Genomic DNA, 25295 nt, shown 5'->3' with positions numbered 1-25295 from the left:
GCAGATTGTCTGCTGCCGTTTTCAGTTTTTGCATGCTCACAAAAGTGCGCACACCCCATCGCATTTTTGGGAACATTTGATTCTATCATTTCACAGAAGAAACAAAACTTTGATGCAATGTTACAACAATAAAGTTGTTGACTGATTGGGCCCAAGTTAAAAAATAAAAAATAAATAATAAAATAATTTTGCCCAAGTTGGACATTTTCACTAAGGGGTGTATGCACTTTTGTTGCCATTTATTATGTGTTGCCGCATAAAAATATTTTGTATTGTATTTTTTTAAAATATAAAAGTTCAAATGGAAAACATATATGAAAAATATAATATATGACATAATATGAAAAATGTTTTTGTCCATCAATTCATGATACATTTTTAACACACTATTTTTCCTCTATGAAATAAACTAATTATAATAACTAGAAATTCAATAAAATGTTTTAAATCCAATTAAATCTATGATAAATACAATCGTGCAATTCAATGCATTATTATTTATTATTTTGGTTATACAATAACTAAATCACATTTTTTTTTAAATAAAGTCTTTTGTTGCCATTAATTTCCTGTTGCCACATGAAAAGATAGAATCAAATATTTGTGAGATTGTTTTTTTTTTTTTTTTTTTTTAAATAGAAAAGTCCATATGGAAAACAAATATGAAAAATGCTGTTTTGTCCATCAAGTCACAATATATTTTTAATATACTGTTTTTCCTCTATAAAATAAATTAACTATAATAATTAGAAATTCAATAAAATATATTAAATCCAATTAAATCTATAGTAAATATAAACGTACAGTTCAATGCATTATGGTAATATTTCCGTCATATAATTACTAAATCACATTTTTAAAAATTCAAGTCGATATAAAACAAGTTAATTATTTAATGAGATGGATTTGTTCTAATATGCATTTTATATACAAACAATTTTAATGAAAAAAAAAACATTTTCAAATACAACAAAATATTGAAATACTGTATTTAAAGTATAAATCCATCACAACAAAGATGCTCAGTTTTGATTGACATTTTAAATAAAGTCAATGTATTTTAAATAATTTCCACAAACACAGAAAAACAATCTAAAATGAAAAGAACACAATTCCAATTGTTTTTCTGTTCATCCCCGTCTGGCAAAACCTGTTTTGTATTGGATGTGATGAGGATGCGTACCTAATGAAGTGGCCAGCGAGCGTTCGCAAGCGGACAAAATTGGAGGTCACGCAAGGACACATCACACAAGCGTGTGCGTGTGTATTTATAAACTGGCCACTCTGTATTTGTTTGTGTGTGCGTGTGTACACAGCAGTGAGCAAATTTGGAGTGTGTGTGTGCGTGTTTAGTTTAGTCAGTGGGTCAATAAGCAAGAGTGGAAGCACAAGCTTCCGTGTATTTATATCCGTGTGTGCGGATCGATGCGTTAGCGCGCTAATGGAGTGCGAGCGTGGGAAAAGATTAGAAGTAAGCAAGAACAAGTCATAACAAGTAAAAAGTAAAGTAAAAAAAAAAGTAAAAAAAAAAACATTTGGTCAAGGACGCACGTCTCTTTTGAATAGACCCACTGAAAAGTCGACCCGCCGCCATCAAAAAAAATAAAAAATCAATCAAGCTAGCAAACAAGCTAGCAGCGCTGAAGAGCGTTGACCGGTTGACGATTAATAAACGTGTTAGCAAACTTACACCGTTTTAATAAGCATTGTAAGAGCTTTAAAAATAAAGCTCTTATTCATCTTAACTTGAACGAAAAGTTTTTTTTCTTGTTTTTTTTTGTAGCTACACTTGTTAGCTTGTGGCACTAAATGTTGTAACTAACTACCGTATCAAACTAGCACCCGTCTTAAAACGTCATTAAATATTGAATTTATAAGCACTTTTAAAGCGGTTATTCTTGCTAGCTCTAACTGAAAGTTCTTACTCTTTTAAGTGTCACTCAATATTGTGTTTTTTTTGTAGCTACCCGTGTTAGCTTGTACGAAGTAATGAACAAAGAACTTTCCCTATTAAAACGACACGACATAATGAATTTATTGGCACGTGTAAAGTTGTTATTCTTGCTGTATTTTGCTAACTAACTTACTAATTAGCTAAGCTAAGCAAGCAACCACCTACAAACTTTCCATAAAATGTCAGCAAATACTGAATTTCTTGGCATTTATAAGTTGTTATTGTTATATTTTGTTAACTAAGCGAGCTAGCAAGCAACATCTGAAGAACTTTCCATAAAAATGTCAGTGACTTTTGAATTTCTTAGCATTTGTAAAACTATCGTGGTTAACTCCTGCTAGCTCTACATAGCTAATTAGCCAACTACATTCCTTTAAATACCCATAAATATTGATTTATTTTTTGGTTTTGCCCTCGTTGAATAAACTCGCTCAAAATCGACCCGCTGTCCAAAATCAATCAAATTAGCGAACAAGCTAGCATACTGCAACAGCACTGAAAAGTGCTGACCGTTTGACGATTAAAAACATGTTAGCGAAGCGAACGTACAGTTTTGACGTCTCAAAAGAAAAGAGTTGCCGACTTTTAAGCTCTTATTTATCTTAACTCTAAAAGTTATCTTTAATTTTTAATAAATGTTTTGTTTTTTGTGAGCTACACTTGTTTGATTCGTAAAACTATTGCTGTGGCTAACTCCTGCTAGCACTACCTAGCTAATTAGTAGGGATGGGCGAGTACCGATACCAGGTATCGGTATCGGGCCGATACCAGCTTTTTTTGAAGTACTCGAGTACTCGTGACGCAGACGAGTGCAAGCGACCGGCAGAGGGGGAAGACGTTAAGTGAGTCCTCTTTGCCTGTAACTCGTGCTAGCTTGCAGCAGTTTTTCACCAAAACTTCACCGGTTTGGAAATACTTCAATATTGTGAATCTTAAACTAAAAGAGCATTTTTGTGTTTTATTTTGAGTGTTAAGACTATTGAAGAGTGACTGTGCTGTTTTTTGTTTTTTTTTGTCAAAATTAAAGGAAATATATTTGTTTAAAAATATCTTTTAGTGATTTTTTTTATTTGTCAAAATGTACTACTGGTATCGGCAGTTTGTATCTGTATCGGTGAGTACTGAGAGTCTGAGTATCGGTATCGGTCTAAAAAAGAAAAGAAAAGTGGTATCGTAAATCCCTACTAATTAGCCAACTACTTTCCTTGAAATACCCATAAATATTAATTTTTTTGTTGTTGCCCTCGTTGAATAAACTCGCTCAAAGTCGACCCGCCGTCCAAAATCAATCAAGCTAGTGAACAAGCCAGCAAACTGCAACAGCGCTGAAATGTGTTGACCGGTTGACGATTAAAAACGTGTTAGCGAACGTACACAGTTTTGACATCTCAAGTGAAAAGAGTTGGCAAGTTTGGAAGCTTTTATTTATCTTAACTCGAACTAAAAGTTGTTATCCTTTCATTTTTAATAAATGTTTTTGGGTTTTTTTGGGAGCTACACTTGTTTGATTCGTAAAACTAGCGTTGTGGCTAACTCCTGCTAGCGCTAGCTAGCTAATTAGCCAACTACTTTCCTTTAAATAACCATAAATATACTTTTTGTTGCCCACGTCGAAGCTGTTCATTGACTGACTCGGAGGCAAACTTACTAATCAACCAAATATGAACTTTCAGGCATGATATCATTCATATTTTTCTCCATATTCTAAAGCTGCTCCTCTTGTGAGCTTGCGTGGAATTTCCTTTCAACCGGATTCGATATTTAAATCCCTGAAGTTTCTTTTTGATACTTTTTTTTTTTTTTTTTGTCGCCAAGAGTCAACTTTGAGGCTGGCAGAGAACGAACGCAAACAGGACACAAATCCAAGCTGTGATGGTGGGAGTGCGAGGAGGCGGCACCTCCCGCTGATCCGCAAAAAGAAACTATGTGATTGACACGTGGAATTGGCAAATTTAAAAAAAAATAAACAAAGTGATGATGTGGTGTTTTTATTTATAGATTTGACATTTCCACTCCACGCCAACGCTAGAAACTGTTGCACCGTTTGATAAAACTGAATCTTAAGCTGTGAAATTTGCACTCCAGTCCAGTAGGGGGCAGTAAAGTGTGTGGAAAAACACTAATGGAGCTATTCACATCGTTAGCGCCGCCGCATATCTTCTTTAGCTAACGACAGTAACGCGCCAACCCAATTGGACTCTCAAGCAAGCAACCGAGTTAGCAAACCGAGTAAACATAAAAAAAGAAAACTGCAAGAACTAAGCAAGTTGGATAGCAAGCAAGCGTAGTGTAAAAAAAATAAATAAAAAAAATAAATAAAAAGTCAAATGTACAAACTAGCTAGCCCTCTGACACGCAAAGTAGAGAACTGATTCCCCTCAAAAACTACCAACCGTTCACACACAAAAAAAAAAAAAAAACAAACAAAAAAAACAAACAAAAAAAAAACACACACACACGAGCAAAGATTTTTACTCTGTTAATCGTCCCGGATTTTGCAAGGCCCACAGAATATTGTGTTCTATTACCACCAAAACATGGAACCTACCAAGCGAAACATTAAAGTCTCTTCTTTCATAAGGAAAAAAAAGTATATTTGTATCGGTTTCAATTTTTCAGCAATTAGCATTTGAATATAACTAAGTTTCATCATGATTCACATTCCTGGTGAAAACACTGGCAAAAAGAGCTTGTTGCAACATGGCCCAGGTTGATCTCTTGTACTCTGCTGCCACCTGCTGGCCATTTTTGTAATAACTACCATTGCTTTTCCATTTGCTCTTCAGGTCAGACGCTGCATCAAAGTCTTGTGTATGCTCTAGCATTAAAAAACAAAAAACATATTTATACGTTTTAGGGTTTGAATGAGTTAAGTAACTAGAGTGACGAGCTAGCTAATAGCTAAAGATTGTACGAACAAATATCTAGTTGATTGCTTAATTGCTTGATTGATTGATTGATTGACTGACTAGTTAGTCAACCTATTGCATTAACTTGCTACAGTAACTGACTGGCTAATTCATTCGATAGCTATATTGGGATTTTGATGTTGTGAACTATATAATGGTCTCTAGGGTAGAAATGATTAATTGAAAATCCCCTAATTAGTACAAATGTATTTTACATTAGTAGATCATACTGTAGTTGAGACTACGGTAAAAACAATTAATTGAATACTCACTAAATACTATACTGTATAGAGATGTTTATGCAGTGGACTATATAGCTGACCCTAGAGCAGAACCGATTAATCGTATAACTGTAGTCCCGAATAATAATATATTGTAGACTATACAGTTGAATTTCGGGTTAAAACGATTAATCGAATATGGCCCTATGTATGATAATGGATTGTATAGTTTTCTCAAGGGCGTAAACAATACATTGTCCGATTTTTATATGTCCGATAATGTATTTATGTTAGACTATACTGATCTCGCCAGTCCAAAAGTACGAGAAAACGTTCACCTCACTGTATAGCAAATTCAATTCCCCAAACAATCTACGGGTAAAAGTGCTACCGTAGGAATTTGTCTTCCGATTACGGCGTAATGAAGGCACTTTAAACGAGCCTCTCGATTCCCGTCATTAGTGATTATTGTACAAATTTCATACGCTCAAGTCTCATCAAGTACTTCTTATTATTTTCTTTTCAAAGAATTGCACTCATGAAGAACTTTGAACATTCCCTCAACAAAACGCAATTTCAAGTACATGTGAAACTTTTTTTTTTTTTTTTTTGGGAGTTGAGTTGAGTTGATTGACAGGTGTTAGCGCCCACGTTTGGAAAGGTTATTCGCAGAGGCCGATAGAAGGCAAAGCAAACCACATGTCCATCAAAATGACAATTTGGCACACACGCATGCACAAAATGTCTTCAGCCATTACATTTTACAATTTTTTTTTATTTTAATGCAATATGATCTATCCAAACAAAACTAGATATGGATTTTATTAATTTGGGGTGTTCATCGATTCAATTTTCTTATTGATTGATAAATCAATCACACATTTTGAATCTGCTGTAAATGTACAATAACTGGATATGTTTAAAAATCACATTAAAATGATTAATCCTATTACTTCCTATTTTAATATCGTGATATAGATCTTGATCGGATTCAAACAGGATAATTTTTCTTCAATGTATTCGACTGAAAAGGTTTTTTTTAAATAAATACATCCAATACTTATTCGATTACAAAATTGAAGTATTATACATTCTCATGATTCATAATAGTTAATATATGCCGAATTCAATCAATTCAAAGGAATCAAACAAGTTTTAAAAATGAAAAAAAAAAATGTAATAATTATGACATAACTATTATAAATTCTACATATTTGAATAATCTAATCTTTATTGAATGTACCAGTTTAAAAAAATATTACAAAATAAAAATGTAATAATTATGACATTACTATTATAAAAATTCGATATATTTGAATAATATAATCTTTATTGAATGTAACATTTTAAAAAATATTAAAAAATAAAAATGTAATAATTGACATTAGTATTTTGAAGTCTACATATTTGAATAATATAATCTTTATTTAATGTACTATTTAATTTTTTTTTTTACAAAAATAAAAATTAATAATTATGACATTACTATGATAAAATATACATATTTGAATAATATAATCTTTATTTAATATTGTAAACTCAATAGACTGGACTTATTTAAATGACTTATAACCCGCATATGAATATAATAACCTATTATGCAACTGCAATATTTGAATGGTATACTTAAACCTTTTTAATTTAAAACAATAAAATAAATCAAATGAGTAGTAAATTGTGTATTTTAAATTTAATACATTTCAACAATGCAATTAAATTCATGTCAATGAACAAAAACAAATACATTTTACATGAATTAAATAAGCATGTTATCAATCAAATACATTAAAATAAAGACACCATCATGAAATGAAATCATTTCCCCCACACATTTTTTTTTTTTAATTTATTTTGGACATTGACATATTGTGAGGCAATTATAAATATATTTTTTTTCACTTTGAGAACATGCAAAAGGACAACATTCATAATCCAGATCGAAGAAAACTGAGTTTTAACAAAAATAAAACTTCAATAATATACAAAAAAAAAAAAAAAAAGTGATGTTTGGACTTGACTGACATGCATGGAATGGACCAAAAAAATGAATGTTTATGCTCATATTTTCATATTTTGGACACAAATATGTACACCCTTAATTTTTGTTTATGCTAGCCGGGTACCTGCCTGGTTCATGGAACCAAATTACCAAAGTCACACTAACTTTCATTTGTCGTGTTGTTTTTTTTATTTAAAAAAAAAAAAAAAAAAAGTATATTTTTAAAAATATTGACAAAAGTAGTACGAATTAAAGTTAAAGCCACTCGCGCCATTGCTGGTAACCGTTACAATGTTAAATTTGGTTTTCCTGTCCAGCAATTCACTGATAAAAAAAAAAAATGAGTGGAAGCTGTCCCAATACTTTTGTCTAAATAGTCTACTTCTAAAGCTCAATAATAAGAATTAAAGTTAAAAGCCACACATCCATTTTTAACCACAACAATTTTTTCTACTCAACATTTCCTACTAGTGTGCAAGCTGTCCCAATAATTGGGTCCCAATAATATATTTATGAGGCGCATTAATAAGAATTAAAGTTCAAAGCTAATTGTCCGTCATTGTAAATCATTAGAACGTGAAACAACATTTTTGTTTCCCTGACATTTCACAGTATAGAAGCCGTCCCATCAACTTTATTCATACACTCTCACCAGACCGTAATAATAAGTATTAAAGCACAAAGCCAGCTGCTCTATTATCCATTGTTGCGAACCATCAGAATCTTTAAATGTGATTGTTTTTGTTTTTCCACAGAAGAGTGGTTGTTGTCCCAATGTTGGACGTCCATTTAATCTCAGGGGACAGAAATAATGAGAATTAAAGTTCAAAGCCAACTCATTAGAATGTGAAACAATATTTTTGTTTCCCTGGCATTTGACAGTATATAAGACGTCCCAACAACTTTATTCATAGAGTCTCACCAGACTGGTGTAATAATAATTTAGTCAAATATGATTGAACATGTCTCCCCCACCCCAAGAAATTGAAGTTGTTCCATCACTTTAGTCAACTTAATCTCATGGGACGGCAATAATAAGCATTAAAGTTCAAAGCCAGCTGCTGTATTATCCATTGTTGCGAACCATCAGAATCTCGAAATGTGTTTTGTTGAGATTTTTGCCACACAGGAGTGGAAGTTGCCCCAATGGTTGTTGTCCATAGAATCTCATTGGACAGCAATAATAAGAATTAAAGTTCAAATTCAACTGCTATATCATCCATTGCATCCGAATTTCAGTCCAATATTATTGAACATGTCTCACAACCCCAAAAAGTTGCAGTTGTTCGAACACTTCAGTCAACTTAATCTCATGGGACAGCAATAATAAGAATTAAAGTTCAAAGCCAAACTGTCCATCATTGTAAATCATTCGAATGTGAAACAATATTTTTGTTTCACTGGCATTTCACAGTAAATATAGACTCCATCCTAATAATTTTGTTCATACAGTCTCACCATACTGTAATAATAAGTATTAAAGCACAAAGCCGGCTGCTGTATTATCCATTGTTGCGAACCATTATAATCTTTAAATGTGATTGTGTTTTGTTTTTCACAGAAGTGTGGAATTTGCCCCAATGGTTGTTGTCCATAGAATCTCATAGGACAGCAATAATAATAATTAAAGTTCAAATTCAACTGCTGTATCAACCATTGCATCCAAATTTCAGTCAAATATTATTGAACATGTCTCCCCCACCCCAAGAGGTTGATCCAATACTTTAGTCAATTTAATCTCGTGCAACAGCGATAATAAGAATTAAGTTCAAAGCCAGTTGAGTCCGATATTATTTTTCTCCATTTCCCACAAGAGTGGAAAAATGTCCCAATACTTCCGTCCATACAGTCTATTTCTGAAGAGCGGTAATTCATTATTGAATAAGGTGGGGGTTTTTTGTTTCCCTAGTATTTCATAGAAAATAGAAACTGTCTCAATACTTTTATCCATCTTGTCTCATCAGACCACTACAATTAGAATTCAAGTTCATGGTCAACTGCTGTATCATCAACCTAGAATGTTTAGCGTGATTTTTGCGTTCCGCAGGTGGGAAAAAAAAAATGTCCGCTGATGTCAAAGCAAAGTGCGAAATGCTAAATGCTAACGTCAAAGCGAAGAGTACCTTCCTTTGTTTGTTGGCGGCAGCGTTCGGTCGCTCGCTCGCTGCTCTTTGGTTTCGTTGAGCAGCTGGAACCGAATTTCGCGTCTTTTGTCGTCTTTTTTTTCCTTTTTATTTCCTGGCGGCTCAGAAGTTTTGCAGTTCCGGAATGTTCTTGTAGAGGTCCAGAGAGTCCGGGTTGGAGAAAGCACCTCGCTGGGAAACCTCGCGACCCGCCAGGACCTGCTTGACCGCCACCTCCACCTTCTTACCGCTCAGCGTGTACTAAAAACAACGACCACAACAATAACGCAGATAAACAAGCAGGGTTATTTTTATAGTTTTGGAATTTTTCATTTTACTTAGTTTTTATTACATTTTTATTATTTTTTAAGTTATTTTTATTTAGTTTTCAATGTGGTTTCGTTAATTTTTTAAAATTAGTTTTAGTATTAGTTTTTTTTGTTTTTTTTTTTTTTTTTTTTTTATGTTTATTGTGTGCCAATATTTAAAAAAAAAACGCATGTCAGCGACGTCATCTGAATGTGCTTTTCTATTGGCTGCTGCTAGATGACGTCGCCTCTGTGTGACACATTTTCAATCGTTCTTATTTAGATTAATATCAAAATAAATCAACTTCAAATCACATTTAAAATCGTCCCCAAAGGCTCATGCATTAAATTAATTACCAACGATGAAAACAAAAAAAACAAAAGGACATTTTTTTTTTGTAGAATTATAGTTAGTTTTATAAACATAAAATGTAGCTTCACGTTGTCTTTATTTTATAAAAAGCGTTTTTGTTTTTATTTTATTTTGTTAAAAAAAAAATATATTTTAGTTTGAATTTTTTCCTTAGTTTTAGCCAACTAAAATAACCTTGATAAGATGGCTGCGTTGTCACCAATGCTGATAACAGTTTGGAATTTTTCATTGTTTGATTTTGGTTCGTTTTGACAAATGCTTTGTTTCAGTTAAGCTAATATTAGTTTTAGTTTCTTTTTTCAAATATATATTTTTTATATAATTGTTGAGTTCAAGACAAAAAAAAAAGGTGGCAAACTCATGACTTGGCTTATCTGTGCTGCAGGGAATTTGGTGCACTAACTCGTCGACTTGTGGATGTTGTGGTGGTGCGTCGTGTGATTTCTTTACAATTGCAATCCCTTCATATTAACTAGAAAGTGGTGGCATGAGTATGTGCAATATGAATTCGCCTGTATATAGGAAAGTACGGTGTTCCGCAGGGTTCAATTAATTAAGGGGCCTTGACTGTTTTCATTTTACCTTAACATTTTGTCCTTCCTTCTTCTGTACGTCCGGACAGTCATTCCAAAATCAATGAAAAAAGAACCTCAAAAGATCATGTATGTATGATATTAATCGACCAAAGCAAAACAGAAGGGAATTTCTGCTATCAGAGCACAAATTTGTTTTTTACAAAATATGGTTTCGGTTAGCTATAATTTTTTTAAACTCTTACTCTTTACACTTTTTTTTTTACTCTTGTTTTTATTTTATTTCGTTAACAAAAAGAAAAAAAAAGCCCCCAACACAATTATTGTTTTCGTAATGTCATTAGTTTTCAGCAACCACAATAACCTTGATTGCTGGAGAGTCACGATAACGGCAATATCGTGATTATCGCGACATTAAAATTGTCATGTCACAATATTAAAAGTAGCACCTGTTAAAAAAGGCCAAATTGCTTTCCATTTGGTGGAGTTGCAGCACCCTCTTTTGGTCAGTTTATTAGCGCAGTTCGCTTTTAATTAGGCATGTTTTGTCCGCCTACGTTTAAAACCCAAGCTCATGGCTAAACCGTGAAATGACGACGGCGATATATTGTGGCAGTTTTAATATCGCAATATTGCCGGTATCGTTACATTCCTAATAAATACGTCTTTGGGACACTGGTAATATTTAAAATGAAACGTATTCATATGTTTTTGGGATCAAATGAGTTAATATCGCCAGCCTCCGACAATATCGTGATATTTAATGTATTGTGAGGTTCGTATTGTGATAATTATTGTATTGTGACGTTTAAATATCGTTACATTCAGACTTGCTTGCTATTTCCTGTTAGCAATTTTTAACATTTCTTCAAATTTAATGAAATAAAAATTGCAGCTCTGTTTTATTTACCATTTCAGTCCAATACTTTTGCATTTCATTGTGGTAATTTTCTTCTTTTTACATTTATCAGCAATATTAGCAATATATTTTCTGGCTTTTCGGCCTTACGGGAATGTCGTGGGTCTGGAGCAGGACGGCGGGCACGTGGCGAGCGGAGAGCGCCTTGCGAACGGCCGCCTTCACGTCGGCCACCAGTTGAGAGCTGAAGGGCTTCCCGGGTGCCATCTTGAGGAAGAGGACCACCCTCTCCTCGCCGTCGGCGTTGTACTGCGGCACGCACAGGCTGTCCGACACCTCCTCGAAGGCCTCCACTGACATGCAGACAAAGGACGCTACTAGCTAGAAAAAGTCTACACACCCCATCTTCAATTGCCCCCCCCCCCCCAAAAAAAAATGTGCACACACTGGAAACCATGTAAAACAAAGTCGTGCTGCTCTTGTAGGCAACAATCGCTGACATTTGGAACGGTTCATAATTCATGCACAGACATCTCATATTGCACTTTTTTCCTATTTCTTTTGATTTGATTGTGTTTAACTTCTCCTTGAGGCTCACCGATGTTGTAAATCTCCGAGCTGCCGAAGCGAACGCCGTTAGGGTTCAACGTTCCATCACTGTGGAGCAAATACACAAAGAAGATTACGAGTTTGTTTTGGCGGAGGGGCCAAAAATACTGTCGAGACAAGAAGCCGTCATTGTTTTCATGATCAAAGAAGTTCATATTCTTTTCCAATATGTGACCATATTGAGTCTTTTTTTTTTCTCCATTATTTTTGTATTAAAAGGATTTTATTTATTTATATCTAATATTTTTGTATTTGTGTATTCATTTGCAATGTTTTGTAGGTCAGAATTTTTTTTTATTATTATTTTGAATTATTTTTAAATATTTTCGATTCAAGTCTACTATCTTTGTAATATGGAGGGGCCAAAAATATTGTCGAGACAAGAAGCCGTCATTGTTTTCATGATCAAATAAGTTCATATTCTTTTCCAATATGTGACAATATGGAGTCATTTTTTTTGTGTTCATTATTTTTTATGTATTTTTTAAAAATGATTTTATTTATTTATTTATTTATTTATTTATTTTTTAATTATCTATTTATTTATATCTAGTATTTTTGTATTTATGTATTAATTTGCAATGTTTTATAGGTATTTTTTTTTCAAATTATTTTAAAATAGTTTCTATTTAAGTTTTGGTGTCCATCATTTTTGTATTTTTTTTTAATGATTTTATTTATTTACATCTAATATTTTTGTATTTGTGTATTCATTTGCAATATTTTGTAGGTCTTTTTTTTTTTCAATTATTTAGAATTGTTTTCAAATATTTTCTATTTAGGTCTACTATCTTAGTAATATGTAGTATAATGCAAAATGATTTTATGTTAATATTAAATTGTTCTTAGTACTTACATTTATTACATTTTTTCCTCTCTATTTTTGAATGTTATTTTGCATTTAATTAATTGAAATTATTTCTTTTAATAGTTTTCCATTGCTTCTAATGTTTGAGTGATTTTTATACTTCTATGGAGTGCATCATCTACGTGTAATATTAACATTTCCATGGTGTTTATAAATATTACTGGTGCATTTCCCAATATATATATTTTTTGACTATTTGCTTTCGGACCATTTTCTCGTAGTTTATGTAAGCCTTTGTATATATTTATCCAAGATTGTTGTCGTATTTTATAACAATGATACAAGATTTTTTTTTTTTTTTTTTTTAAATATTTTGTTACCATTGTGATACCTTCATTTCCTTCATATAAGACAACACCTCAACTTTAATCTTCACTTTTTTGTGGCGGGTATTTTTGATTAATCATTTTAACCATAAGTCTAATTTTAGGGCTAAAAAACACAGTCACTACCATGTTTTTCAACCGAAAATTCCGTGGAGGTTCTTTTGTTGTGGTTTTTAACATAGTGCTGAGTAAGACAATACAAAAAAAAAAAAAAAAAAAAAAAGTCCGTCACACTTTACTGACCTCCTGCCGAGCATGACGACGCCTCCCGTCTTGGGATTGATTTTGCAGTAGTCGCCGTGAGCCCAGACGCCTGCAAACACCAACACAACCACACACAAATATTTAGTTCAAATTTGGCAGCCAACTTTTTCCTGATTCTACAGTGCGACACTGGACTGGCTCCACCCCGCCCCAACAAAAACAAAAACAAAAGCAAAGCAAAGCAAAACAAAACGCCCCCCCACCAATATTCTATTCTGTTCTATAATTTCCTCCTTGTGTCTCCTGAGCTAATGTGAGTTTAACCTAGTTGCAATGAACAGGCAACTTTATTGCGTATGAATAATTGAAATTATATTATCCTCTAATGACTTTGTATTTCTCGAATTTGTTCATTCTGTCATATTCTCGTAATATTTTTCCAATGTTTATTATCTTATCACATTGTTTGACATCTAATGATTTTTTTTTTTTTTAATATTACAGAATTTTTCATCTATTTTTTTTATATTTTGGTATTTTTTTTATATTTAATATATATATATATATATATATATATATATATATATATATATATATATATATTCCCAGCATATATAATTAATATTGGATTTTTCTAATGTTTGCCTTTTTTATTATTTTTTTTCTGCCATTGTTTTTTTTTTCCTCATTTTTTTCTTCTAATATGTATATATTTTTTTGGCGGTAATGCTTTTCTTTTTTTAACCTTAATATTGCGGTATTGTAATATTAGTGTATTTTGCAAACAATAAATGTTATTTTTCGACTAATATTTTGGTCTTATTTTCTAAAATTTGTATTCATTGCATTAAAATTCATTTTGTTTAGTTGTTTTTAATATTTGTGTGTCTTTTGAAATTTCTATACTTGGGCAATTCTAGTTTTGTGATATTACTGATATTTTCAAATAATATTTTTGCATTTTTTGCAAACATTCATTTCTAATATTAGTGCATTTTTGTTGTTGTAGTATTTGTGTATTTAAAAATATTTTTTTGTCTTGTATTTTTCACTTTTTGCATTATCTATTTTTTTCAGTCAATATTTTTCAATTTTACTCCTAGTGAAGAAGAATTTGCACGGCAGGGTACAAATCAATGAATTACGCGCCATTCGTACCACTTTAAAAAAAAAAAAAAAAAAAAGTGTGAAAACAACTTTGTACTGACCGGAGAAAGTGTGGAAGTAGGCCTTGTGGTACTTGCTGCCGCTGTTGTCGTCGTTCCAGAAACGCGTGGGCTGGCACGGGATGGGTTTCAAACACACCAGCTCGCCGCTTTCTCCCCAAACAGGCTTACCTGCGCAACACATACACATTCAACACACACCTGGTGGCACATCCCACACGTCTTCTCCCTCAGGACGGTGTGAAAGGGGCTTAGCGAGCTTTTCAAAAAGTGTCTTTAAATGATCCACTGGCCAGCAGGGGATTTAGGGACCGCAATCAATGTGTTGGGGAAAAAAAACAAAACAACAACAACAAAAAAAACAGAAAGGGCTTTAAAGCTAGATATAAACGCTTAATAAAAAAATGGCTTATGTTTTGTTTTTTTTAATTTTTTTTCAGCCAAGTTTACCCTGGGAATGTTCCGCCTAATTACTCTTGGATTAAAAAAAAAAAAAAAGTCCACTCAGGAGAGCAAGTGTGCAATGTTGTGACAGCTCCTTGCCCAAGGTTCACTTTTTTTTTTTTTGTCTTTTGTTGCTCACCCTGACAATTCCACGCCTCCACAGCCATGCCCAGATTTCTCGTCTGGATCTCGCCCCGATACACCGGAACCGTCGGGTTCTGGCCCATGAAACATGACACGATGTCTGTGCCGCCTGTGGACAGACAAAACAAACAAAAAAATAATAATAATAGTGAGTTTTAACAGTAAATCGTACATTAAGATCGATTGGAGGAGGAGTTTGGCTTGAACAGAATCGGGCAAATTGACCCTAAAATGCCCGTTATGGGACACTTCCTGTGTTTTAGGGCGTGGCCTCGAGACTTTTTTTGTAGGACTACTTGCCTACACTGACTAGGGATGTAACGATAGGCAAACATAACGATACGATATTATCACGATATGAAGGTCACTATATGATTATCACGATATTGTGTGGAGGTTGGCGATACAAAAGGTCACAATATTGTAAATATATATATATATATATATATATATATATATATATATATATATATATATATATGAGCTCATACTTAAAAAAAAAAAAATTACACACACATTGTGTTTTTGTACATTACAGCGATGAAAAATATAAATATAAATAAAAATATATTAATATAATATATGCGATTGGCTGGGAACCAGTCCAGGGTGTCCCCCGTCTACTGCCCAGAGCCAGCTGAGATAGGCACCAGCACCCCCCGCGACCCTTGTGAGGAATAAGCGGTCAAGAAAATGGATGGATGGATAAATATAATATAATATAATATATATATATATATATTAGGGGTGTCACGATTCGCCAACTCCACGATTCGATTTAAATTTCGATTTTGGGGTCACGATTCGATTTTTTTTTCGATTTTTTTTTTTTTTTTTTTTTTTTTCCGCTCCCCCACTTTATAACACAGAGGCATATGCTTCTGTAGGCTAAGGCTAGTCTATGATCATTGGTTCTATTCATTGTACAGTAAATCTTATTTCAAAAGATCGGCTACATATAGGTGATGCAATTTCCATATTATTTTTGTGTAAATTTATGTAATATATGATAATTGACATTAGGCAGGAATGATCAAATTCAAAGAATTTATTTACAATATAAAGTTAACCGTCTTGTTCTTACTGAAGTGTAAAATAAAAAATAAAAAAACAAAAACAAAAAGTCACAGTGGGTGCCTGCCATCTATTGACTGTTTTTGGTTACAACAGTGTGCTGTGCGTTCCTCTTAAAATAATGTGCAATGTGCAACAACAACAAAAAATATATTGTATCCAAAGTCATGGAACAAATACAGCCTGAACAGCGTTTTCCAAGGCTGCAGGTCTGCTGCTATAAATAGACCTATGGATCTGGCGTTTCGCGCGAGCTGAAGTGTGTGGAAGTTTCACTGTAAATGAGGATGAAATAGTTGGTTGGACCGTTGTTTTCCCACTTCTAGTTGAATTTGATAAATCTAAATCTTTGTGATGCCTGCGTAAATGTCCCGTCATGTTTGTCGTGTTTCCCGTTGTTACGGCTGACGGCTCGGGCCCGCCGCCGGCTCCGCTCCCCTAGTATGTATGTGTGTGTTTGTGTCGGCTGGTGCCCGTATAATGGTACTTCAGTTTGAATGCGCCAGCGCGACACTCTGATTGGAGGACTGTGCCAGCGCGACACTCCGATTGGACGACTGTGCCAGCGCGACACTCCGATTGGACGACTGTGCCAGCGCGACGCTATTGTGTATCCGTGTATTATACCCCTATTGGTTATTGTTGTTTCTCCTCCGTTCTGTCAGTTCTGTCAAATGCGGTTATTATTTGTTCACCTTCCACTTTCACTCCCTTGTCAAACCCCTGCCTGAAATTTCAATTAAAACTACTCAGATGTTAAAGTCGACCCGTGTTTATCTACTCTATATTTTCTGTTATTGTGTTACTTCCCTTCCCCTTGACGAGCCGGGCGTAACACCGTGGCCGAGTACAGTACGCGCACATAGCATATCTTGCAACTGTGGTATTTTTATCGACAACGTGAACGTTGTCGACATAACTCACCGGGAACGCAAAATGTTTCCAAACTGGTGACGAGAGAAGCGGGAGCGGCTTGAAGCACCATTGCTGTGTCTGTCCGCGCTTGCCATCATGACTGCAGGAGAAGTCAGCTAACAAGTGCCGTTAGCTAGTAGCTGAATGGCTGCGTCTCATTTGCTTTCCTGGGAGGTGGCGGTGGCGGCGGTGGCGGCGGGCGCGGGGGGGGGGGCATCGAATCGTGTGTCCTCTCTTCTATTTCGATGCTCGAAATCGTGACGTAATTTCGATCGATTTCGATAAAAAATCGAAATCGTGACACCCTTAATATATATATATATATATTAGGGGTGTACTGATATCCAAACAACACAATACAATAATCACGATATGAAGGTCATGATACGATAATAATCACAATATTTTGTGGAAGTTAGCAATGCAAAAAAAGGTCACAATATTGTAAAAAGAAAAAAAAAACGAGCTCATACTACAAAAAAAAACAAAACACACACAATATTGTGTTTTTGTACATTACAGTTCACAAGCAAATTACGTTCCCCTTCATCTGACCATTAGCGTGGCTTTTTAAACATAGAAGGGCCAAAACATGCCGTGTGAAAATTAAACTGCACTAAAAAAAACTAGCCACCAGAGGGTGCTAGAACTGCACAAATGGAAATCAACCTGACTATTTTATTTTATTTTTTTTTAACAGATGTGCTGCTTTTAATATCGTGACATGGCGATGACGATATATTGTGGCAGTTTTAATATCGCAATATCGCCGTTATTGTCACATCCCAAACTTATGACATTTACCAAATGTCATTCTACATCATCTAGATCTTTGTGATTTGCCAACCAACATGAAATTTGGTCAGCAGGTGGTCGTGCAGTTTTTTTTTGTTTTTTTTTAAAGGTACGGCTTCTTAAGACTTTTTTTCTTTTTTTTGCGGGTCGTCTGATGCCCACCAAATTTCATTCTGCCGAGCGAAAATGGCTTCGGGGGGCAGAATCTTTTTCCCCCCTCCATTTGTCTCTTTGTACTTTCCAATAATGTGGCGTTCCCGACGTCTCCCATTCATCTCCGTTCTTGCCATTGTTGCTTGGCGTCTACCTGGTATGTGTGGCAGCCCGCTGTCATCCATCTTGTTTGCTGCTCTCTTGCCCCCTTCCTTTTGCTTCCTTTCTATCTCTTCTCATCAATCCCTGGGCCTCACTTTTATGATATCAGGCTTCTCGTTTTGTAGTGAGCTTTAATGAGATCCCACGGGGAGGGCGGTCCAAACCTGAAAACTTCTGATTAAACGCGAAAAGCTCATGAGTGGGAAGATGCGCAATTATTTCATTATTGTATGGGCGGCCACACGGAGACTATTTTGGGCACTGTTTGCTCTCGTAGGTGTTGTGTGCAGGTGAAAAGTGGAGAATGTGGTCCCCGTGCGTGCGCGGCATTTATCTCGACGTCAGATCCGCATTCTTATCTCAAGGCTTCTCGTGTCAAGAAAACGTTTGACATCCTAGATGAGAGTTGACGGTGATGACCTGAAGCGGAGGTTTCGTTTGAATTATTGAAGATGAAAATAGGAGAAAAACTGGACAAAATCCATTTTGTTTTCAAATTTTTGTTTTTGTTTCATGTCTTTTGTAGTGCCCGTCAAAGCATGCACTGTCCAAATTGGGAGCATCCATCCATCCATCCATCTTCTTCCGCTTATCCGAGGTCGGGTCACGGGGGCAGCAGCTTTAGGAGGGAAACCCAGACCTCCCTCTCCCCAGCCACTTCAACCAGCTCCTCCTTTACATTTTTTCCATTAAAAGAATGTTTTTTTTTAAATTTACGTATTACAGTATACCGGCTGGGATAGGCTACAGCACCCCCGCGCCCCTTGTGAGGATTAAGCGGTCAGGAAAATTGATGGATTATTACAGTATACAGCATAGTATATATTGTTTTTATTTATTACATGTTTCTTCGTTTTGGTATGATTTTTAGTTTATTTATTTATTGGTTTTTCATTCATCATTTAGGTTTTTTTTCATTTACAGTCATTTTTTCCTTTAAAAGTATGTTTTTTTTTAATTTACTCACAGACTTTTTTGTGGGTCTACTCATGATGAACACACCTACCAAATTTCATGTTTCTATGTCAAACAGGCTTTGGGTGCTGAATTTTTAAGAGATGAAAAACGATCAAAGTAGCAGTCATGTTTACATTTATCTAAACTAGCCACTTCGATCTAACGTGACAGACTTCCTGTTGCTTTTCTGACATGGATTCTTGAGACTTTTTTGTGGGTCTACTCATGACCAACGTGTCTACCAAATTTCATCTTCCTAAGCTAAATGGGTTTTGCGGGCTGAATTTTCAAAAGCAAAAACAATATGATTAAAACAAGACGAAAGCAGAGCGAGAGAGTGACATATGGGCAAGTCAAACAATCTGAAATCCGGATGGGGTGAACCCAGCAGTCAGTGTTAAAATCACCCAATGAGAAGCCACGGGGGTCTCACATCACCTGCTCCAATGATTTCTCTCCCTCTCATACACACACTTGTGCAGAGAGGGTGTATTGTCAGGGTGAAATGTGCAAAGGGGGTCCCGTCGCATATGTTGCTGTGACCACCGGTCGGCCACATATGCTGGGATAAATCCTGACACACATACACAGTCATGGCCTTGGGGTCAAGGTTAGGTGGGCTGGCAGCCAATGGCATCGCAGCACTGCTGTTGCCCTTGACAACGAGGAGGAAAAGCAAAACGGGGTGCAGCTCACTGTTGGGAACATGTAAATGAGTGGATCACTAGCAAAATTGGGCAAATTGAACCTAAAATTCGAGCAAAAATGGCACTGAAATGGTTGTTCAACCAAAATAGTGGACTACTTCCTGTATTTTTAGGGCGGAGTTTTCTAACAATTTGAAGGATGCTTGGGTATGGCCCTGAAATAGTGTTTCCATACCAAATCGGCAGACTTGTTTTGACTTCAGGCTTGGTTTGTTGAGTTTTTCTTTCCTGCTCATGATAGACATACCAACCAAATTTCATGTGGTTTAAGTGAGACCGAATTTTCAACCATTTGAGGGACCCCATTGGAAATGGTCAAAAAGTGGTCCGGAATTGACTTCCTATATCTTTTTCAGAAAAGACTTCTTGAGAATTGTTAATTGCCTACTCATAATAGACATGACGACCAAATTTCATGTGGCTAAGTGAGAGTGAATTTTTAACAATTGGAGGGAACCGTGGAAAAGGCAAACATGGCAAAAAATGGTCCTGAAATGGCTGCTTCAAACCTAAAAATTTGAGAAAGACAGATATGGTTTTTTTTCAGGGCTGATACCAGTGTCGATTATTAGTAGTCAAGGAGGTCAGTGTATATTTGAAGATATTCATTTTCAGTTAAAAAATAATACATATATATATTTTTTTTTAAATACAAATGCCAACCTTGACTGTTGTAATTTCAGAAAACATGAATGCATATTGAACAAATTTTCTGACTTTTCAAAATGTATACATATTTTTTTTTAATACAGTATATAAAATCTTAGACAATGTATTTCAGTTAAAAAAAAATGTTCAGGGAGCTCCCAAGGTTATAAGTATGTCTTGTTAAATGTTAAATACCATAGCTCTGTTTTTCCAAAATTCAAAAATATTCTGAAATCTTAAACTCTCACATTTATTTGTTTTAATGTCGAACAAAAACAAAAGGTTCAGAAGCTTCCCCAGATGCTCAGCAGTATCTCTTTAAATAGTTCCCTGAGATTAAAATGGTTTTAGTTTGACCTTTTATCGGCCATCAGATTTTGAAAAACGGCCCATACCGATATTCGTCAAAATGCCCAATAACTGTCCTGGCCTGGCCAATTATCGGTCTACCCCTACTAAAAATCGCCCTTCGGTGTCTTTGCAAACAGGGCTAACTACAATTTTTTTGCAAGTCTACCGATTATCGGCAAGTTTACCAAACCCCGTGTTGCTAAGTGAAACTCACTCTCGAGTAGGGATGGGCGATCTTGCAAAAATAGAATATCACGATTTTTTAAATAGAAATTCACGATTTCGAGTGATCACAATTTTTTTTATTAATAAGAAATACAAATTAAATTACACATGAAATAAGAGATGTTGAATAAATGCAATTATTTGTGAAAATGATCACGTAATAAACACCTTTTGTAAAGAAATATCTAAATTATAAAGCTGCAAAACACCTCAGTAAAGCATTAACAAAAGTCACATTTCTGTTTTCAAGTACTGTAGTCTAATCAAAATCGTGAATCTCTTGTGAATCTAGTGATAGTGAATCTAGTCATGATTAAAGAAAAAAATAGCAGCATGTAAACAAAGTTGGAAAAAAACTGCTGCTAGTGGGTAAGTAAAAAGCAACTTTTTTTTTTATAAGCAAAGATCACAATTTTTTAGCAACCACTGTGGGTGGCAGGTTTTGTAGTTTCCCATGGTCCATGAATGCAACATACTTTTTTTTTGTGTGTGTGTGCTAACGTTAGCGTGTTGTTTTCCACGGAGCCCCTCTGGTGTCAAGGTCTGCATTTTTTTTTTATTTGCTAATCTGTACCCACAGTTTAGTAAACTGTACCCACAGTTTAACAATCTGTACCCACAGTTTACTCAACCGTACCCACGGTTTATCTCTTCTGTGGCGTTATGTAATACGCATGCGCACGCAACGTTCGAGTGGTTGCTTGACAGCAGCAGCGAACGGTTGCTTCTTTTCATCTTAAACTAATGTATTCAGTTGATGTGTAATGTTGCGCTTGTGCCACTGTGAGGCGCTCAAACACTTTTCTTCTTTCTTTCTTTTACTTCCGTGTTAAGCCTGAAGGCTGGTGAAATGCAGACGTGTTTTGTTGTGCTCCGCAATTAATACGCCATACTTGGCTAAAGAAACTTCATCTTTCTGTCATCCATTCATCCGAATGCATCGTTAAGCTGCCAAAACTAGTCGACAGTTTAAGATAAAAAACAAACAAACAAAACAACAACAACAACAACAACAACAAAAAAACAGAAGTTTGCTGTTAATACTGCTGTCAATCAACGAGCGCTAAACCGTGGGTACGGTTTACTAAACTGTGGGTACAGCTTGTTAAACTGTGGGTACAGTTTACTAAACTGTGGGTACAGATTAGCAAAAATTAAATAAAAATTCAGACCCTGACACCAGAGGGGCTCCGTAGTTTTCTTGCTTGGTTGGCCTGATCATTTCACAAACGGCACAATATGACTTATGGCTGGACACTGGTCGCTTGTTGGGGAAAAAAATGCACTTCCACTATTTCTCTGCAATCTGCGTACATGCAAGGAATGGCGGTGTTGGAGGTAAAAACGTACGACTTGGCAGCTTGTGTAACGCGGATCCATATTATACGGTGTGATTTTGGTGAACGCTTCTGTGACGCTCTGCTGGTTTGGAGGCGCATGCATGCATTGAGCTGTCGTCTCTGCTTTGGAGTTTTTGGCCCTTATTGTGTGCGCTGCCGTTTCAGGTGGCTGAACACGTTCGTAGTGTCGCCGTAACGTGCCGTAACGCGCTCCTTGCACACTTTGCATCTTTACGCCTGGTCTTTGTCGTCTGGCGTGAAGCCAAAACAGTTCCATAATATGGATGATTAATTTCTCTTCGGAACAAACTCTCTTTCAGCCTCCTCCACCACGAGCCCGCATATTTTTAGGGTGGGAAGACGCGGGTGGGGCGGGGCGGGGGCAAAGTGTGTGTGCTACAGTTGACCACCCCGAGTCTCTGGGCTGAATTCTTCAAAATGCTCTACTGTAAAATAAAGTGTAAAAACCTGCAAATAACGCATAAAACATGGCTCGGCGTAGTATTTGGTCTTAAGGGAAAATCTATTTATGGGTTACCGTCCATCTTTTCATGCCTCCGCCACTGAATGCGTGTGTGCGTAATGTGTCAGTCAGTAAATGTTAAACGTTTCAAAGCTCACGCACGGAGAGGCAGATAGCATTCTGCCGCCCTGTCAACACAACAATGGGCTGAAAGGGCCTCGTTGGGTGGGTGCAAAAATGTACATCTCTATACATTTTTCTCCTTTATGTGTCAATCCTTTTTGAAAGCTTGTGTGTGGGGAATCACTCGTAGGGGAATAAAAGAGAGATTTTTTTTTAAAAGAAAGAAAGATAGAAAAAAATAAAATCACCTGAGATGGAGCCCAGCAGCACGTCACACTTGATGCAGCGGTACACGTAGTCGAAGCTTTGGGGCTTGAGAGGGGAGCCCGTGGACAGGATGGTGTGCAGAGACTGAAGGTTGTGGGTTTCCACTGCAGATGGAAGAAAAAGAGGGAAAAATTATGAAAGAGATACTTGACTCATTGAGACATTTTCAGCAGCAAAAAGTTCATATTTTGTCTAGAATGCATTTGGTAACGTCATTGTTTTTCATGTACAACTACACTAATGCTGAATGCTCATATGCTCAGATTTGAATGCATGTGGAATGCTTATGAAGTCAATTGAGAGATAAATTATGAAATTATAACCTCCTGGTAACTGGACAATGCACTTTACCAACTGTGCCAACGAGCAGTATCAGACACCTGGTAATGATGATGAGCTATACGTATGGAAGTGGCCGTGGAAAGTGATACTTAAGAAGGTTCACTGTCTGTCCCATTGAAAATGAATGGGGAAAAGTTGATATTTAACATTACATTGTGCAAATACTGTAAGTAATGTGGAATCAGACGATATATACCCCTGGAGGTGGGAATTTTTTAAGCTAGTTGAAATTTGAACAATGTAAATTGGGGGGGAGTTACGCGGCAAAAAAGTGTGGAGAATAAAAATCACAATTAATACTTTTAAATGCTATTTTTTTTCCACTTGCTATCGACTGAAGATGACATCACCTGTGCTTGAGAAAGTAGGTAACGGCCAATCACGGCTCATCTGTTTTCTGGGTTTGGTCAGCAAACTTGAGCCATGATTGGTTGATATCTACATCCTCAAGCACAGGCGATGTCATCAGTCAGGTATCCCTTTTATAAATATTCTTAATATTCTTCTCAATATGCTATTGAGAAAATTAAGAGGGACAGGTGTAGGAAAACTCTATGTGATTTACTTTCCAAAAATGTGGCACAATCATGTTTTTTGTTTTGTTTTTCTTCCAGCAATAAATCATGGACTTTGACTGTCAGGCGATTTGATTCGATTACGATTTTTGGGTCTGTGATTCGATTCAGAATCGATTTTCAATTCTCAATTCAAACGATTTTCGATTCAGAATTATTTGATTGACAAATGATTTCTGCTTCAATTTACAGATATGCACAACATTGTCATGATCTACTCCAGTCTGGTTTGCAAGACAAAATGACTAAAAGAGACAAAGTGTCTTTTTTTTGTTGTTGTTGTTTTTTTTTTTTGTTTAAACATTGATTAATTTTGTATTGTACAACTGCCTTTTCCCCTTCTTCTTCATTTCTAATTTAAATAAAATAAATTTTTGGATATTAATCTCGATTCGAGTCGATTAATAACTGAGAATCTCGATTCTTTTATGAATCGATTTTTTGGCACACCCCTAGTAATTACCTCTCAATAATGTTCAACTATTGGATGGCGCTGCATATTTTAGACTGGTGAAATTCAGCTAAGAGCATAAAATTTCATACGAAACTTATTGCATGTCTTTGCGATATGCATATAGCATGGGCCAATAATCGCGATATTGATATTTTTTTTAGATATATTGTGCAGCCCTAATATATATATATATATATATATATATATATATATATATATATATATATATATATATATATATATATATATATATATATATATATATATATAGATAGATAGATAGATAGATAGATAGATAGATAGATAGATAGATAGATAGATAGATATATTTATATATTTATATATATTTTTTATTTAAAACCCCAGGTACTGCAAACTGAAACTGTCTAAAAATGTGACAATTTTTTTATTTCTTATTAAGGGCGGCGCGGCTCAGTGGTATGGTGGTCGTCTCCCAACTCAGAGGTTATGGGTTCGATCCTAGGCCATTGTGACCACGTCGAAGTATCCTTGAGCAAGATAGTGAACCCCCAATTGCTCCTGATGCTGCGTCATCAGTAGGTGAATGGGTAGTCAAAAATGGAAAGCGCTTTGAGGGCCTTAAAAGTGCCATTTGCCTTTTTCCATTAACCCCTTTGTATATTACTGTACCCCCTTCAATTTGGGACCTTTTCATGCAAATAAATAAATAAATATATTTGACA

The 25295-nt window shown here is 35.4% G+C and overlaps 1 protein-coding gene across 1 annotated transcript in view; it reads right to left on the bottom strand.

The window, feature by feature from the left end:
- Window positions 1–7279: 7279 nt before the first annotated feature.
- aacs (acetoacetyl-CoA synthetase) overlaps window positions 7280–25295 on the bottom strand; it is a 44201-nt gene continuing 26185 nt past the window's right edge. Inside the window, exons 12-18 of the mRNA XM_077522756.1 lie at window positions 23202–23324; window positions 15036–15149; window positions 14495–14623; window positions 13326–13395; window positions 11878–11936; window positions 11430–11632; window positions 7280–9467 (exon numbers count right to left, since the gene is read on the bottom strand). Of these exons, the coding sequence (XP_077378882.1) occupies window positions 9330–9467; window positions 11430–11632; window positions 11878–11936; window positions 13326–13395; window positions 14495–14623; window positions 15036–15149; window positions 23202–23324 (836 nt within the window). The 3' untranslated portion in view covers window positions 7280–9329. The remainder of the gene's footprint in view (window positions 9468–11429; window positions 11633–11877; window positions 11937–13325; window positions 13396–14494; window positions 14624–15035; window positions 15150–23201; window positions 23325–25295) is intronic.

This window comes from Festucalex cinctus, chromosome 5 (assembly GCF_051991245.1).
Source record: "Festucalex cinctus isolate MCC-2025b chromosome 5, RoL_Fcin_1.0, whole genome shotgun sequence".
NCBI lineage: Eukaryota > Metazoa > Chordata > Actinopteri > Syngnathiformes > Syngnathidae > Festucalex > Festucalex cinctus.
The sequence above is the reverse complement of the archived record's forward strand: the minus strand, read 5'-3'. Positions and strand labels throughout refer to the sequence as shown.